Here is a 19,055-nt window from a genome sequence, read left to right as displayed (position 1 = left end):
TTTGGAATATTATGAACTGCTTTGGGAATGATTTACTTAATTAATGACTTAGTAAAAATATAAAGGAATTAGAAACAGTGCTTGGTGCAAATCTCAGAAATAGCACTTGTTATAAATATCACAATAACAGTAACTGCTCTCGATATCGAGGTATGAATGTCTGATATCTGATGCTGATATCTGCGCGGTATCGTCCAGCCCCTGCCACTTAATGACAGCGCGGTGGCGGAGAGAAAACGGAGGGGATTTTAGAGAAAGCGAAAGCTCTTCTGCTCAGTGTCCGCTCTTCATCCAGAGGACGAGCTCTGCTTCTGTGAGTACGGCTCTCATTCACACTTCACTCTCGCTTTCTGGACACTGTTGGGGGTTTTATCACTGCTTAGGCGCTAAAGTTACACGTAGCGTGGAGATTTAAAGTCTGAGACATGCGGAGAGTGCTGCGGTGCACGCGCCGAGGTCTCGGGTGATTGATCTGTGCGGTCAGGGTCAGAACTCAAATCAATCTTATAAAACACACACAGATCGCCTCCAGAGTTCAGAAAACAGGGTCGCAGTGCAGTAGAGTGGCGTTTACCTCCGCATTAAAACACAGAGATAGAACAGAGTCCATCACAGAGCGGAGAAGCAGTGAAACAGCCTCCTGCACAAGACTCTGGAGTTTAACCTCCACAGGAGTCCACCGCTAAAATATTTAACCTTGTTCAGTTCATTGTTTCTATTCAATTCTGTTCTGATATTTCCATTGCTTTTGTTTTTTGTCGTTGTTGTTGTACTTATTATTATTATTGTTGTTGTTATTGTTATTGTTGTTGTTGTTGTTGTTAAACTGTTGCATGCTCCTTGTTCATATTTACCTTTATCTTTTAAATTCCTTAGACACACTATAAACATATACAGTGAAATTAGTCTAAAGTTTAAAGATGATGTAGTTTATTAAACTTTAAAGAGTTGGTGCCTGTGCTACTAAATACACACACACACACACACACACACACACACACCCACACACACACACACACCTGACTAAACACCAAACCAATTAAACACTTAACATACACTAAACACTATTTAAATATAAATCATATCTTTTTTATTCAGAATACGATGACATTTTATAAAAATAAAATTACATTATGCAAAAAACAAACAAACAAATAAACAAAAACAACAACCCTGCACTGATCGTAGACGGAGGAATGTGGAGAGCATTAGCCCATAGTTTGAAATGTGATCTGAGGAGGCAGGGCCAGGTTTATTTTTAAGCCTCTTAAATACATATACATTCAGTAAAGAGTGATGTACAGAGTGAAATGTACTGTAAAGTCAGCTCAGTTAAGAGCAAGAACAAAGGCATTTAATAAAATTGCATCTGTGCAATGAATAACATGATTAAAATGATTCAAATGAAAGAAAAAACACTAAAGTGCAGTTCCAGAATAAACTACAAAGTGAGAGGTGTTTAAAAGTGAGCTGCTCAGGAATGTTTTCAGTTCTGGGACTCAGCTGATTCTTCTTCAGAGCGGGGTGTGTGTGTGTGGGGGGGCTGTTTAATAGTTTAGAGACCATTCATTCCTTTAATCCCACTGATGTTATTAAGATGGTAAAATGCTGGTTTAGCTACTGCTTTAACACTGATACCCCTTTCACACACGAACTCCAGAGAATGTCTAGAGAACCCCTGGAGTGTCAGGTCCCCAGAGCCTTTCCCAGGGTGTGAGGAGGATAAAGTCCAGGTAATGTCCGGGACAAATGTTGTGGGTGGTCGCATTCAACATACACCTTCATGAGGAAAACTCCGGAACATTTCTGGATTACCGCTCATGTGTGAAAGGAGCAAAACCCTGATCTGAGTCCATTACTGCACCAAGGTTGCGAGTCAGTTCTTTAGATTTGAGGGTTCTCGAGTCCAGATACGCAGCCAATCTGTGCCTCACTGCTGTTCCCACATAGAACAATCACTGTATTATCTTTATTTGGCTGCAGAAAGTTGTGTCCCATCCAGTTGGGGATGTGTTCAAGGCACTTACACAATGAGTCAGGACCAGAGTCGTTTGGGGACAGCACTATGTAAAACTGAGTATCATGCACAGCTGTGATAGGAACATAGCCTTGTTGAATATGGTTCAGAGGAAACATGTATATATTAAATAGGAGTGGACCAAGAATCGAACCCTGGGGGACACCACAAAGAAGTTTCTGCCTTGTCGGTATAAACCGAACCACTTTAGGACTGTTCCTGAACATCCAACCCAGGCTGCACTGAGATCAAGAAGTAATAGAAGAGATACTTCCCCAATATTTAAGCGGATGTCATTAATGACCTTAATTAGAGCTGTCGCAGTGCTGTGATTAACCCAGATCCCAGACTGGAATTTGTCCAAGGAACCTAGTTAAGGGCAGTGATTTACTTGCAACGCTTTTCTGAATGATTTGGCAATGAACTGTAAATTTTGAATTGATCTGTGGTTACGTATCTGAGATTATTCTAAATTGTTCTTAACAACCACAGTTTTCAGTGAGTTCGGAAATACCCCAGACACAAGTGAGGTGCTTACAGTCTGGAGTATGTCTGTGGCTGCAGAGTGTAAAATGTAGTTGTTAACAGTACTGAAGTCTGACCTTTAAACCCAGATGCCTTTGCGAGGTGACGGAGAGGGTACAGGCTCATTGTGGGATGTGTTATTGTTTTTAATGATGGGGAAACAGGACTGTCGAGTTTTGGCTGTTACCGTGTTGTATTCACGTATCTTTAAAGATTTGTTTGCGAATATAAAGGCTGCATTTACTCCACCTGCGTTCTGATTTGCATCATTCTGGATGTTTTGACTTCAGTGACGTGAATGTGGATGGGTCAGGGCAGTGTCTGTGTGTGTTCAGGGACACAGTTCCAAAATGAAGGAGCAGCTCTGGAAATGTCTCTCAGCCCCCAGTTGATGAGCTCAGTCCTGAGGGATGTGGACAGGAAACCGATGTCAGAGGTGTGAGGGTTTCAGGAAGGAGTGATGGTAAAGCAGGTCAGTGATAGAGGAGGGTGTCTGTTTATGGAGGGCTTTGGGAGTAAGAGGTGAAACTGAATTTTTTAAACAGAATCTGGTGTGAAACAGGCAGCCAGTGAAGTGCAATCTTGGGAACAGCTATGGAGCTGAGATCTGGACGTACTGGAGTTTGTTGTGACAGAGAATGCTGTTGCTGTATTTCATTTTGAATGCGATGAAGGCATGAATCCAAGTTTCAGCGGCAGAGAAAGAGACGGAGGTGTGCAGTGTTTTAGATGGGGAAAGGCAGTTCTTGTGATGTGATTTACATAGTCATGGAAGGAGTTATTGCTGACCACCATGAAGCAGAGGTTAAGCACATGTGAGGAAGCAGCCAGGGTAGAGTTAGCGAAGGTGAAGTGAAAGTTGTCTGTGGTTTTTGAGGGTTTTTGGAGAAGATAAAGCCATGTCTGCTTTATCACAGTTGAATTTGAGAACATATTTTTCAAGAGTGACACAGTTACTCACTTCAGTGGGGGTTAAAACTAAGGGTGGGGCGATACAGCCCTAAAATTATATCACAATATTTCATGGCATTTTGGTGAAAACGATACTTTTTACATTTCAGGAACACACTCTTTCAACAAAATAAATGTTATAAAATAGATTGAATTTTTCATTTAATTACATATTATTTTAGTACAAATCTAACAATTTCAAACATTCAGAAGAAACAACATATAAACGTGTAAACATTTGCTTGTTTTGTAAACGACCGTAACTTACCAAGATTCCGACTTTGTATTAAAAATAATTAGACTATTGATTTATTTCCAAACCTCCACACGACTGAAGTCACTCGTCTTTTGGAGCAAATTTTGAACGCAGAGCAAATTTTCTCCATCCCTCACTGAGTCTAAATGACTCATGTCATAAATGTACGCCATGTTACATGTAACAGCACGTCATTACGTAAACAAATCCGAATATCACGATAATCACGATATTGATATTGTTTATATTTTAAAAAATTTGCGATATTATTGCACATGATACGATACGGCACAGCCCTAATTAAAACCATATGTCGTTAGTATAGCAGTGAAAATGGAGTCAATAATGACACGTGATGTTACCCAATGGGAGAGGATTAATAGAAGGGGACCAAGCACTGATCTTTGGGGAACACCTTGGGACAGAGGGGCAGTGGAAGACATGCAAAAATCAACGATAAAGTTGCAGTGAGATGGAGGAGGAAGATATAGCTTGTTATGTTTATGTTGTCTGTAGAGAGAAATATGTCCTTTGTATCTTTAAGAAGTTTTGTCTCAGTGCTGTGCTGTGGGCGAAAAACCAGACTGATACAGTTTAAAACCGTCTTTGGAGATAAGGTCGGCTTTCAGTTGGGAGACGTTTGTGTTTATGACTGAAAATCACGATTAAAGATGCTACTAAAATTACTCAGGCTTCAGAACAGGTTTTTTGAGAATGTTTTGTTACGTAAGCTTTTTCAGTTTGGTTTAGTGTTGCATTCGTTGTTGTGTCATCATTTCTATTGTTCTGCTTTGTTTAAGCTTGTTTATATCTAGTTCTGTGTTTTCTTTCTAACATTTGTGTGTCAGCTCAATGTATGCTTCCACCTTTTCGTTCCTCGATAAAGGACAGCAGCGAGGATCGTGCGAATGATTCAGTGGGTTTAAGAGTAAAATGGGTCTATCTGTCATCAGCATAGCAGTGGAGATTGAGGCTATGTAAGCAAGGGGCAGTGTTTAGATAATCAATAAGAAGGGGCCAAGAACAGATCCTAGAGGCACACCCTGAGAGTCCTGAGCAGAGATAGAGTTGTGTCTGCCGGTGCTAACAAAATGAATCCTAGATTTAAATAAGATGAGAATCAGGTCGACACACTGCCAGAGAGGTCTCAGCGAAGGCTGCAGGGAGATCAAGCAGAAGCACATTGGCATATTTTTAAGGACAGGTATAAGATTAGCTTCTGTGAGGTGATGAGGGCGGAAGCCTGATTAAAATGTCTCAAAGAAGATGTAGTGTTTTGAAATTCGTGCAGCGGTGAGACAACTCCCTCCATATTTTTAAAAGCCAAACAGGCAGATGAGACATCTAAAATGTTCCCATTACCAACTACTCAACCCCAGGTTTTTAATTCTAGGGGTAAGAGATGCTTTTTTAAAGCAGAGGGAACGTAGCCAGAAGAAAATCAGTGATTATGAGGTGAGCTGGGGGTAGAAGCGAAAGTTCAGGAGTGAGTTTGGAGCAGGGTGTAGAGTATTAAGATACGATGAGTGATGACCTCAGAGATTAACACCAGCTCAACAGGAGAAACATTAGCTACTGCAGGAGCTTAGAAGAGGGACAGTTAGACTTTGGTGTCTTTGGAATGTCTTTGTGAATAGAGCATATATTAAACATAACAATCAAATCACTGAGCACCGAGTCTGTACTTGTGCAGGATTATTCACTAAACTACTGCCTCCTCCTGCTCTGTGTTTTTTGTGAAGATAGGGATAGAGGAGCCTTTGTGAAAAAACTATAGTTAAAGGTGTAGTTTTTATAAGACAAAATCAACAATGCTACTGACACCCGGAAGCTGTTTTCAACCTTCAAGTCTCTGCTAAACCCTCCACCTCCACCCCCTGCAACCAACCTCACCGCTGACGCATTTGCTGACTTCTTCACCAGCAAAGTTGCTGCAATCAGCAGCCGGTTTTCTGACCCCTCTACACAGCCTCCGGCTTCCCCTTCGAATCCTCCTAAACCTACTGCTTCCTTCCCTTCTTTCACTCACTCTCACAGAAGACGAGGTATCAAATCTTCTTAGAGGTGGCCGTCCCACATCCTGTCCACTGGATCCCATTCCTACCACCCTACTGCAAACTAGATCAATCCATTGTGTCCGCAGCCACTCATGTAATCAATTCCTCACTAACCTCTGGAACATTTCCAAACACCTTCAAGCAAGCTCAAGTAAGACCTCTACTCAAAAAAACTGCTCTTGCTCCTTCTATAGTAGAGAACTACCAACCAGTCTCTCTCCTCCCCTTCCTGTCTAAAATCATTGAAAGAGCTGTCTTTAAGCAGGCAACAAAATTCCTCTCCCAACATAACCTTCTTGACTCGAACCAATCCGGCTTCAAGAGCGGCCACTCGACGGAAACTGCACTTCTGTCAGTAATGGAAGCTCTTAAAGATGCAAAAGTAACAGGTCAATCCTCAGTTCTCATTCTGCTTGACCTATCAGCAGCATTTGATACGGTCAACCACCACATCTTACTAAACAAATTCACTGACATGGGCTTCAAGAACAATGCACTCTCCTGGTTTGAGTCCTATCTCACTGGACGATCCTTCAGTGTGTCATGGCTTGGACAAACATCAGCACGACACCACCTCAACACAGGTGTGCCCCAAGGCTCGGTGCTGGGACCCCTCCTCTTTGCCTTGTACACTACCTCTCTAGGCCCAATCATACATTCGCACGGCTTCTCCTATCACTGCTATGCAGATGACACACAGCTCTATTTATCCTTTCCTCCCGGAGACACTTCAGTGGCAACTCGAATCTCTGACTGTCTCTCTGACATATCTACATGGATGAAGGAACATCACCTCCAATTGAATTTATCCAAAACTGAACTACTGGTCCTCCCAGCCAAGCAAGCTATTCTCCACAACATCAGCATCAAGCTAGAGTCCCTATCAGTGGCTCCCACCAAGGTTGTAAGAAACTTAGGTGTCATGGTTGATGACCAGCTGACCTTCGCAGATCACGTTACCGCTGTAGCTCGATCGTGCCGCTTCTCCCTATTCAACATAAGGAAGATTAGGCCATACCTAACTCAACATACAACACAGCTCCTTGTTCAGACGTTAGTAATCTCCTGTCTAGACTATTGCAACGCCCTCCTGACAGGTCTTCCGGCCTGTGCTGTGAGACCGCTACAGATGATCCAGAATGCGGCAGCACGCCTGGTCTTCAACCATCCTAAAAGAGCACAAGTCACGCCCCTATTAGTTGAGCTGCATTGGCTACCCTTAGCTGCTCGCATCAAATTCAAATCACTAATGATGGCCTTCAGAGTATTCACTGGTTCTGCTCCCATCTTCCTCAATAGACTCTTAAAACCATACGTTAGCGCCCACCCTCTCCGTTCCTCAAAGGAGCTCCAACTAACACGACCAGCCCCCCGTACAGGTCAGTCGAGGCTATTCTCATCTCTGGTACCACGCTGGTGGAACGAGCTTCCAAGCACCATCAGAGCAACAGGAACCCTCTCCGCATTCAAGAAATGCTTGAAAACCCAGCTCTTCCGAGTGTATCTTTTGCACTGAATGTCTTTCTTTAATGCACTTATTACTTCCTGCATATTGCACTTAATGTAAGGTACTTTGTATAAATCGTGCTGTAGTTCGAATGTTAGAACCTCTTTTGTAAGTCGCTTTGGATAAAAGCGTCTGCCAAATGCATAAATGTAAATGTAAATGTAAATGTTATAAAAACACTTTTCATAAAACTCAGAAGATGCTTCCTCACCATTCACTAGTTCTCAAATCTTTGTGTTCGAAACACGTCTAACGCATTTACGAAGCCCCAGTCTCTATAAATGAATAACAAAAACAAACTGGCTCGGTCCCGTACACTAGACTACAGCTACGTACAAACAGCAACCCTTCTTTTAATTCCCTCAAACATACAGTTCCACCTTAAAAGACCGTAAGGTCTGATGACATCACAAACCTCCAACTGTAATGTGAACTGTGGGCTTTGAAAACCACAACAACGGCAGCAGTAAAGTCAGGCGCCATTTAGTCATTGTGGATGTGTGTCAATAGATTGGGAAGAGGTGGTGCAGTGCAGTGAATGTCTTGTTCAATGTGTGGGAAATGGGTCACATGCAGAGATCAGTGATTGGCCAAAAGGAGGAAGTGCATTTAGGCACCAAATGCTACAGTGTGAGGGAAATAGCTGAGTTTGCTGGTGCATGGATGTGTAAAATCACACAGGACACACCAGCAGCAGCAGCGTAAATCCCAGTGGAAATTCAAAGACAGGGAGCTCCGGTAGGATTCAACGCTTGCAAATGAAAACAATTTCCAGGAAATGACTGATCTAGTAGTTACTGCAGCTCATTCAAAACCGGAAAACTCCACAGGGAACTGAACACCGTGAACATCGGGAAGTTCTCATTATTTGAAATTGTAGCTCAGATATCCTTGTGCAGCGCCACCTGCAGTAATCTGACGGTACTACCACCTTAAACATGAACTGTGAATTGTCTGGTGAGCTTATATTTCTTTGAGCTGCAGAACTGAACTCTAAAAAATCACATTAAAACTGTGCTTAAATACAAATAAACAAACAGCCCGTGTCAAAAAAGGCACTAACGTAGCTCTAACACAAAATATGATCCTTATAATTATTAATACAAATAAAAATACATTTAAATGATAAGACAATCATTTACACTACATTAGAAAAGTGGTAAAATAACACATTTTATAGAAAACATAACCACATTGCATCATTTAAATCCACTGTTTTAACAGGGGACTTCCTGTGGGTTTTTTTCTGGAGCAGGGTGGTGGCCGCCAGACCACAAGGACACAGAGGTCTTAGGAGGGGTGCACTGACCTCCACACACAGTCCAGAGAGAGTCGAGCATTCAGCTTAGACACAGTAACGAGAGTAAAGCAATGTGGTGTTTAAAGTGATTGTGTTCTTCTGAGCTCAGTCTGTGGAGACGTATCATTAGAGTCTCTTTTCTGCAGTGTACAGATTTATATAAACACTATACAGATGTGCAGAGGTGCACTGCTGGATGTGAGAGTGAAGTTACAGTAAGTGAGCTCACTGAGGTTTTGGTGCTTTATGGGGAAATGTGCTGGCATTGGTTGTCATGATTTTTCCTCCAGATGGATGAGGTGGTACGGCGGGAGGGGCCTAGCTAGCATACTAATGAATGCAAAAGTTGGCCAACGACAGTGGTTCACTGTCTCCTCTGTGCTTAGTTGGCACTGGAGTGTGTTACTCGATTGTGCAATGATAAGTCTATTATTGCAAGCCCGTAAGAGAAGCTATGAACACACACACACACACCCTGCCTACAAAATATAAAATGGCACACATCATGTGCTCCTGTGGGAAACCTGTGGATCAATGTGGGCAGCCCAGTAAATTTCCACACACAGGGGTCACATGGGCCCAGCATGGGACGCCTTAAAGGGAACGTAGACTATTCAGACTTTCCTATTCAGAAGCTCTGTGTCTTTTAAGGAAGAGTGGTGTGTGTGAGTAAGAAGTGGCTGTCTTTTAAGGTGGAGCGGTGCGTGTGAGTAAGAAGTCACTGAGAAGAGAGAGAGAGAGAGAAAGAGAGAGAGAGAGAGTTTCCTGTTTACTGAGCCAGGGCTGTGTACAAACACTGGACCTTTTTCCAGCACAAACAGCAGAGAGCAACAAATGCTGAGGAAACATTCTCTGTTCTTAATAAATGTGTATTGGTTTAAAATCATGAACACCACCTTTAACAAACCCTCGTTAACATTTAACCCATGGACAGACCTTGCCGTTTCCTGGTGGGCTGTCGGTGTGGGCTTCAAGGATGCTTTGGCAGAAGGGTTGAGAGATTATTGATGCAACATTTTTACTGCTCACTGGGCATTTCATTCCCACGCTTTAAAAAAGACGAGAAGCTCGCTGAGAGGATTCAGAACCCAAAATGGCAGGGGTCACCGCCAGTGGGAGGACGCTGTAATGCCAAACCCATAAGTCCACTGTTTTCACACACACAAAAACGCAGACGGAATTAAACCGGCTGAAATCAAGCCACAAACAACTCTCAGGGTCAAGGTGTGCCTCGGGCTGCCAGTAGGGGGCACATTAGACGAGCTGCTGCTACTGGCTCCAGGACTCCAGCCCCCAGACTCCTCAGCGCTGATTGAGCGCACCTGCTGGGCTCTGTATTTAAACCCAGCACACAGCAGCAGGGTCATGCCTTTGTAGAAGTGAGGCTGGTATGAGAGTGCGTGACAGGAACGTTGAAATAAAAGAAAGATAAAAGAAGACATGAACGATATAAAGAGGAAAATAAGATGGCTCAAAGCAAACAAAAAGGAGAGCTAAAGATAGAAACAGGCAGTAACATAAAGACTGTCTCATGTAATAGACAAAAGAGAGAAAAGAAATAAGACTCCATGCCAAAGAGGAAAGAACAGAGCTAAAACATAACAGGAAATACAGCTTTAGAGAAATGGACATTAGTTTTAACAAAGGGAAGAGATCCATTATCTGTGCTGCCTTTATTTGGAACTGTGCCACATTCTATAGATTTCCTCCTTGTCTCTGTTTTAGTTTAATCCTGTGTTTCCTGTGTGGTTGTCTCCTTTAGCCACGCCCCTCTCGTAATTGGTTAGACATTTTTCCTGAGCTCACAGGTGCATCTTATTATCTCCGTGTGTTAAGGTCCCAGCCTCACTGTCAGTGTGTGTCTCGGTGTTTAGTGACAGTTAATGTGTTTGTGGTCAGTGAACACTTGTGTGTTCTTGGTGTTCAATAAAACATCCCCCAATCCAAATATTTTCATTTTCCTTTCTCTGCGAGAACATAAATAAATAAAGGAAAAAGTATAAAGTCTCTTATTTGTGTCCACCCATGCACTCTGATGACCACCACAAAGAAAACAACACTGAGCCCTTGAGGACACAGGGATTTGTGGATATTTTACACAAAGTAAACAGCGAACAGTGGCACCACACTTTATTTGGACAGAGAGAAACAGACGAAAGCGGTGAAAGGAATGTATATAACAAAGCAACAATTGCATATAATACACTATAGTTACATTAAGAAAAACACTGTTTTATATAACTTTACTCTCCAGAGAAAACCTGTGTGTGTTTGTGTGTGTTTTCTTTACTACATCCTCTGAACACAGCAGCTGTCCTTCACTCTGTGAACCTTTAATGATGAATGACCAATAGAAACGCTCCAAAATGACTTTAGAAATAAAATCTCTTCACACTGACTTCCACTGAAAATTATTATGTTTTTTCCCTTCTGCTCTAAAGGTACTGTTTAGGAGCTTGTTTCTGATTGGACAACACTAATATAAGCTGTGTATACAGTCTCCAGATCAGTGTGTTTACAGGAGGAGGGTTAAACATTCTTTGAGCAGTTAGTAGTGGAGCTGGTTTTAACTCCCACTCCCTGTGAACTTTCGTTTTTTTTTGCCCACTGCTCATGATGTAATCAGAGGAAAGACTAACAATGGCTGAAAATTCCCACTTTAAATCTTCACTGATACACGGCCAGGAAAAGTCCAGACCTGAGCTCAGGGAACTTTCTCTTTTCCTCCTGAGGGCTTTGAGGAATCAGTCTCAAATATAAAGTTGCTGTGGGGATTATGAAGTGAATTTTAAAGCTCTGTTTGTGTTTCCAGATGTTTAGAGTCGCTGTGTGAAGAAACGCCGAGCAGCTGTAGTTCCAAGAGGTCGTTGAACCAAACGGAAGTGAGTTCAAGTTAAAGTTACTTTTGTAAATGACACTGTCTCCAATGAGTCTGACCTCTGACACTAAAAGAGCAATCAGGTGTTTTACCGACTCAAACTTTCAGCTGCTGTCACTGGAGCACAACACACTCGGAGGAGAACACTGAGCCTTCATTGTTTAATCAGCTCAACACATTTCTGATTATTAATAAAATAAAAAAAAAAAACCCTTTATAAAGTGCCACTCTTTAGTCCCTGAAAGACCCAGTTTATTCTTCATAGAGCAGGTCCTCCACCTGTGGGAGGCCATGTTTGAAATAGTGTAGAATCTCTGACACGTCCAGGCCACTAGGTGTCAGTATTAAGGCATTTTCAAATTGTTAAATAATATACTGCATGTTTTTAAACACTCACCTGAATAAAACCCTGTTGTTGTGTGTGTGATTCTCTCAGGACATGGCTGTGAAGATCGTCCTGGTCCTCCTCTTGTTCTCTGTTTCTCTGGGACACGCTCAGAGTGAGTTTCTCTGATTGCTTTACGTCCATGAGTCTACAGTCAAAGGTCACATTTGTTATTTATTATAGTGAAATTGTCATAAATGTAATTAGATAAATGACCTATTTCTCTCTGAGAGAACTGTTAGAGCATTACAGGATTATTCTCATGTTTCTACACAGTTTCATTATTTATATATTTTATTTGGAAGGAAATTTTAAAAAGTAAATTGATCCACCAGTTAATTAAGATTTCACTAATGAAAACGTCACTTTAAACAAGGAGAATTGTTTAGAACGAGGACATTTTATTCTGGACATTCCCAGAGTACATTTAAATAAGTGGCCAGTTCTTCACTGGAACATTTATCACACACAGGGTCTAAACATGAGCTGGTTTTAGTTTCTAGTGGTTTTTATAAATATTTTATATGATTTACACAGTTCTGGACCTGGAGTGTCAGCCTGCTGTTGGAGTCGTCGGAGAGAACACTAACATCACCTGCTCTTTCAGGATTACATCTGGAGATAAGGATGTTATCATCTATGAAGTGATGATTAAAAAAAAAGGACAGAAAGATCCAGTCTTTTATATCAATTATAATAACAATGAAGTTAAAGGAGATCCTCGAGTTAAACTTCCTTCTAGAACTGATCCGTCTCTGCTCTTCACCAACACCGCTGTCTCTGATGAGGGAGAGTATGAATACAGGCTCCTGACCAGCCGTGGCCAGATAAAGGATGGAAGATTCAGTCTGAGAGTCACAGGTGAGTGCTGCCCTTCTTCAGTGAAAGCCCTTGTTAATGAAGCTCTGTGGGGCTGGGGCTGAAGAGCAGGGCTCTGTAAGAAATCATTTCTTAATCAGTGACACCATCTTAAATCTAAATGTGTCCTGAACTGAGGGGCGTTAATCAGGAGTGTGTTCCTCTCTTCACTGCAGTAACACTCCCTGCTCTAATGGGAGGACTTTACTCTAGGGGTTAGAACATAGCTGTGAGGATCTGATGGAGTTCAGCCTCATCATCATCAGTGAGGATCAGGGGCTGATGATCAGCTTTGCTCTTCACAACTGAGCCACAGTCAGCTCTAGCAGCTGGAGTCAGTGTGTGTGTGTGTGTGAGGGGAGTGTACACACTTCTGGACGTAGAGTGGATCTTGTGAGTTACATTAGAAACAGAGCAGAGACTCAGCATCTGTTTATGATTTTATTATAATATGAGGAACTTCTGGTTATAGATTTTGTTGGTTATTATTTGTAGAACGTTTATCGTAGTCTGTCCTCATTGGATCAGAGTGGTGGTGGGGGGAGGGGGGGTTGTGTAAAGACAAGGAGGGGTTTTGTTGCTCTTAGTGGGTCGGTGAGTTAAGTACACAGTGTTCTGTCGTTCCTCCTCCTTTGGCTTTCAATCTTCATCTGGTTTTGTTCCAAAAACATTTCTGTGGCTCTGAGCAAATACTGATCTCCTGCCAAAAATAAACCCAAACGTGTCCCTCACAGAGAACACACTCAAACACACACAGAGCCACTGCCTCAGCTGCTTTCACATGTGGACTCCAGTAAGTGTCTGGAGAGTCAGGGCCAGACCTGTTTCAGAGATTCTCTCACACATGTAGCACACAGTGGCTATTCTGTGTCTGACGTGTTCTCACATCTGGAAATGTTTCACACAGTTCCGGGGCGGAGCCTGTGCAGTGTAATTCACAGTGATATTACTGGAAATTCCCAGCGCCGTTCACACAGGAGACAGTTGGACTGCACCTGCACTGTGCACAGAGCTGGCAGCATGAAGTCTGTGTCAAATTAGCTACAAACGTCACAGATGTTTGTGTTCACACACACACAGCTCCTCAGGGTAGAGTCCAGAGAGATTCTGTGTTACTGTGGGGTTTGTGAAAGGGGCTTAGGACCACCCCAGTCACACCCTGCTACCACTGGAGCTCAGAATCATCATTACATTACTGTAGTTGTGTTAATTATTTTAATTATAAAACTTACAGCTCATGAGAGAATTCAAACCGTTTTGTTGTTTTTGAAGGAGCCAGTTTATGCTTCATAGAGTGATTCTCCCACATGGGGGCGGCCATGTTTACAATAGGTTTAGTACAGAATCTCAGACACCTCCAGGCCACTAGGTGTCAGTGTCACTGCTGTTCCTTTAACATTGTGTGTGTTGTCTCTGTTTTCAGCGAAGTACAACCCACCAGTCATTAATTCAGTTCCTGAAGAGATTAAAGACGGAGACGGAGCTGAACTGTACTGTAACGCTAGCGGTGGATATCCAGCAGGGGGCATTCACTGGTTCGACAGCACTGGAGCCAACTGGACAGAGAGAGCCACACTGAAGATAACGAAGAGAGACGATGAACTGATGACAATGTCCAGTAAACTGACCCTTACTGTCTCTGACCTGAGTCTGGAGCCCTTCAGGTGTGTCGTTCTCAACAGCAGCTTCAGTGAAGTAGGAGAGACCAGCTTCACACAGAAGCGGACCGGTAACTGCTTCAGTATTTACATTAACGCTTATACCAGCTCACCTTAGTGGGGTCCACATGGGAAGGACATGGGCTGAAGAGTGGAAGGGGGGTCTGGGTGGGTTAGTTAACCTGTAATTATATTTATAGAAGCACACACAGTACAGGATTAATAAAACCTGGGCTTATCTCAATAGAACATTTAGACGGGACTGAAATCACTGAGGTACTGCCTTAAGGAGACATTTCAGTAAATTATATGATTTGTTTTTATGATGTTTCAGGTGATCCAGGTTCCTCTACAGACTCTGCGCTGCAGCATGTTGGACTTGGAGTTTTATTTCTGGTCTTAATCCTGGGACTGGCCTTCACCTTCTGGTACCGCAGACGCAGAAACAGTGAGTATCAGCAGTTCTCAGGAACACCTGTGCTCTAGGACCATGAGGATGCCTTTATCAAAAAATGTCTCAATTTTTGTAGATAACGGGTCAAATGTTTAAACCGTATTCTTGATCAAATTATTAAAAACTGTTTAGAAAAACTAAAAAAGGAGGAGCGAGGAGCAGAAGCTCTGGTTTTTAGCCGTTTTCACTCTGTTCTCTTTCTTCTCCGTTTTTACTCAGTGCTCTTATTTCTCCGCGCTCGTTGTGTCTGTTTTGCTGAGTTTAACCTCGTCTTTGTGCTCTCACATAAACACGGGTCCAGCGCTGTGATTGGACAGACTCGGACGAGGGGGCGGGGCCATTCTAAAGTCTCTGCGCTTGACGTCAGAAGCGGAGCAGAATCAGAACGACTCGTTTTATCTTGTGTTTCTGACTCAGGCAGCGCACAGAACACTGACTGTGGTCTTGTTTCACAGTGTGTGGGTTGGTGGGCTCCAGATCCACACTTTAATGTGAACATTCACAATATGCCACTTTTTAAGCTGATTCTGTTTGCAAAGGCACTGTAAACAAGGGTTGCCGCAGTCAGGAATGAGAGAGCAGTTGTAGTTTGTTTTTTCTCTTCTGTAAACGCTGCTTGTGTTGGGTAACTTCAGATTGTGAAAGTGTCTGAGAGAGAGGGTCACACACAGGACAGCTGCAGTTAAACATATGGACTTGCACTATGGCTGTAAATACATTATAATAACCTCTTCTCAACAGCTCCACTGACCCTACAGCACTTAAACTACAGTCTGTAATTGTAGAACTGTTACCTGTTGCTTTTCATACTTTTGGAGAGTTTCCATGTGGACCGTACGACTCGGCCCGTCTCTGTCCGTCGATCAGAAACATCCAGCCGTAAGTGTCCTGTGGTCAGTGAGTGTAGAAAGGAGGATGTGGTTTTAATGTTATGGCTGATGGGTGTATAGTGTCAGTGGAGTGTTTATTTGGGGTAGGTATGTTGTGAGATGATGAGGGGGACCCCCTCCTCTGTCCCTCGTCTGTTCTGTGGCCGACGTCCTGTCCACTTTCCTCCGGAGTTTCCCAGTCTCTGGGCGGAACTGAAAGTGAAAGTCCTCATTCCTCGGGAAACATTCACTGGATTTAAAACCACAGCAGATTTATTTTAGAGTGTTGTATATTTACACTGAACATTCCCCTGACCCTGAGCTCTGTGTCCTTTTCTCCAGGGGCTCCTCGTGGACGGGACATTGAAGCGGATGCTGAAGTTGATCAAACAAGTAAGTTCACATCATCATCATCATCATCATCCTCCCACTGAGGTCATGTCTGCACTCAGCAGTCGACCCACATTTAGAGCTCTGAGTCTGACCTTGAGGTTTTCAGGATTTTCCTGTGTGTGTGTGGGTTTCTGCCAGACGCTCCAGTTTCCTCGCACGTGTGTGTGTGTGTGTGAGAGAGAGAGGGAGCATGTGCTGAACAATTGAAGGAGATGAACCTCTGAAGGCATTGTTTCTGATCAATGCTGTGATTGTGATTTAAACTCTGATTAAAATCACATGACGTGAAGGAGCAAAAAACGGAAGTCTTTGTTTGAGGCGTACGTCATAAACTACAGCAGCCAATCAGTGGAAGACGCTAGTTTGAGAAATAAAAGTCAGTTTGTAGACACAGGATAATGGACTGGAACACACAAATAAATCAAACACATCAAACAAAAGAATGATTGTCTTCATTAGGGGACTGCTGTGGAACTTAATTTGTTTTCTATTTGTACAAATACATTTACTTTGTGCATTAGGTTGAAATTCTCTGTTTTACCACAGGATGTCGCCAAAGCTCGCTCTCTCCTAATTGTTTTTATGGCGTACGCATGGGTCAAACCGCAGTGTCTTAAACCTGCAGCTCAGAGGTTTGAGTTTCCGCTGTGATTTCGATACAGAGACGATTAATCGTTCAGCCCTGGCTTCGACACTTCACTCTTTTCACTCCAGAGCGGCGCGACTGTGTCGTTTATGTAGCCTTTGTGCACAGGTTCTGACAGGAGCTTAATCTGATGTTTCTGCTACTGGAATTTTACTTGGAGATTCTCTCTCTCTCTCTCTCTCTCTTTGTGTTTTATTCCTGTGGTGGATGGAGGGCCCTGATGTCTAACACGTGTTCACTGTTGTATCTCCACAGTGTTTCCAAACAGTGAGGAAGAGGAGGAGGAGGAGAAGGAAAACGAGGAGGAGAAACAGGAAAGAAGCTGAAGAAAACACAGATTCCTTTTCTCTTTTCCAGCTTCTCACTCTCGCTGTTTCTCTCCCTCTCTCTCTCTCTCTCTCTCTCTCTCTCTCTCTCCCTGTCCCCGGCGTCTGGAGCAGTGTCTGTGTTTCTGTGGACTGTGATGGACTGTGAGACGGAGCTGAAGCAACTGCCCATGGGTCTCTGATATAAAACACTGTGTAAATAACAGTGATGAAGTGGTTAGTGTCTCTCCGCTCCAGACGCAGCAGACGGAGTCGGACTCTGAGGAATGAAGTGGTGAAGTCTGATCTTTCTTTATTGACGAATGAAACACTGCTACGACTTTTCTGTTTCCTTCTTCTGCTTCTTCTTTTTAAAACCACTTCCTCCACTGTGTGGGTTCTCAATGCTCTTTAAAGAAGCGATTCTGCAAGAAGTAAACACTAAAATCAGCAACTAATCCATAATTTCTGTAACAACAGCTTTAAAACTGGGACAGGGTCAATCTGCAGGGTCTCGGTCCTGGATACTTTCCTCAGGTCACTGTCTGTGAGGAGTGTTGTGTGAGAGTGATGGGGTGAGTGTGAGAGTGACGGGGTGAGTGTGAGAGTGACGGGGAGAGTAAGAGAGTGACGGGGTGAGTGTGAGAGTGAAGGGGCGAGTGTGAGAGTGATGGGGTGAGAGTGAAGGGGTGAGTGTGTGAGTGACAGGGTGAGTGTGAGAGTGACGGGGAGAGTGTGAGAGTGACGGGGTGAGTGTGAGAGTGAAGGGGCGAGTGTGAGAGTGATGGGGTGAGAGTGAAGGGGTGAGTGTGTGAGTGACGGGGAGAGTGTGAGAGTGATGGGGTGAGTGTGTGAGTGACGGGGAGAGTGTGAGAGTGACGGGGTGAGTGTGAGAGGGATGGGGTGAGTGTATGAGTGACGGGGTGAGTGTGAGAGTGACGGGGTGAATGTGTGGTGCTCAGTCTATGGTGCGTTTCTGATTTCTGACTCAGGTCGGGACCCACAGTGACTCTGATCAGAATGAAGATCTTACAGAAGACTGAGGAATGAATGAATGAAGGAATGAATGGATGAATCTTTGTACACTTTGTGAAGGTGATAATTGTTGCTGTGGTTTAGGGCACGCTGGCTTTCTCTGAAACTTAAACAGAACCAACACAAGTGAAATGTATGTAGAGTGAAGTGGAGTATTTTAAATAGAAAGGGTATATTGGGGTCAGTGGGGGTCTGAGCGCTCGTGTGATGACACTGTGATCTTTAACTTTGCGGTGGTGGTGCTTGTGGCCGTCTGAAAGCTCTTAAAGCGGAAGTAAACCTTCACTGAAGGGTTTGAGTGGAAAGTCCCTGAGACATAGAGAGAATGTTTTTTATTATTAAGTGCCTTTCAATGAGCTCACAGCAGGAAAATTGATGAATGACTGTTAAAAAACGGGAAGAAAATCGATTAATGATTATATTTAACTGTGAGGCTTCACGTATTTAACTTTAGAACTGAGACAGAGGTTTTTTGGGGGATTTTCTTTGTCTCTGCTGCCCCCTGCTGCACTTTATTAACAGGGGCCTTTAATTAGTGCTTTTTGCTGCTTATACCTTCATTTATACAACATGCATAAACGTATATGAACGGTTTTGATATGGGGTTTGGCTTCTGCTCAAATCTGAGTGAAAATAAATGAACTGTGAAGTGAAACACAACAAAACAAAAAACAAACAAAACCAGTTTATTTACTGTATTTCATCAAATTAGGTACAAAAATGAAACTCAGAACACACAGTGTTCACTGTAGATGTTATATATATAACATTCTCATTAAACAAAATAACAAATGTACTAAAAAACACTAAAATTAGCAGAATGTTTTTTATGTGTTCATTTATTTTCATTTTTTTTTGACAAAATACAGAAGATCAATGATCTGCAGGAGTTTCCACACTTTGTTTTCTTTGTGAAAACAGTAAACTTCAATTGTGCTGAAATAGTTATGTTTTTATGTTC

At 42.9% G+C, this 19,055-nt stretch overlaps 1 protein-coding gene across 1 annotated transcript; it reads left to right on the top strand.

Annotated features, from left to right (window-relative positions):
- The first annotated feature begins 226 nt into the window (after positions 1-226).
- LOC136692720 (uncharacterized) lies at positions 227-17,674 on the top strand. Its single transcript, XM_066666338.1, has 8 exons — positions 227-313; positions 11,426-11,495; positions 11,928-11,991; positions 12,414-12,737; positions 14,158-14,463; positions 14,727-14,840; positions 16,058-16,108; positions 17,010-17,674. Exons 3-8 carry the CDS (start codon positions 11,931-11,933, stop codon positions 17,078-17,080), a joined length of 927 nt encoding a protein of 308 aa, XP_066522435.1. The 5' UTR covers positions 227-313; positions 11,426-11,495; positions 11,928-11,930; the 3' UTR covers positions 17,081-17,674.
- The last annotated feature ends 1,381 nt before the right edge of the window (positions 17,675-19,055 follow it).

Source organism: Hoplias malabaricus, chromosome 3, assembly GCF_029633855.1.
Source record: "Hoplias malabaricus isolate fHopMal1 chromosome 3, fHopMal1.hap1, whole genome shotgun sequence".
Lineage (NCBI taxonomy): Eukaryota > Metazoa > Chordata > Actinopteri > Characiformes > Erythrinidae > Hoplias > Hoplias malabaricus.
Note: the sequence above shows the minus strand (reverse complement) of the source record. Positions and strands in the feature narration are given on the sequence as shown.

Excerpts from the sequence above, each read along its gene's own strand:
- LOC136692720 (XM_066666338.1), top strand. The coding sequence starts at position 11,931 with ATGGCTGTGAAGATCGTCCTGGTCCTCCTCTTGTTCTCTGTTTCTCTG. Across the intron at positions 14,464-14,726 it reads CTTCACACAGAAGCGGACCG|GTGATCCAGGTTCCTCTACA; the intron begins GTAACTGCTTCA and ends ATGATGTTTCAG. Across the intron at positions 16,109-17,009 it reads TGCTGAAGTTGATCAAACAA|TGTTTCCAAACAGTGAGGAA; the intron begins GTAAGTTCACAT and ends GTATCTCCACAG.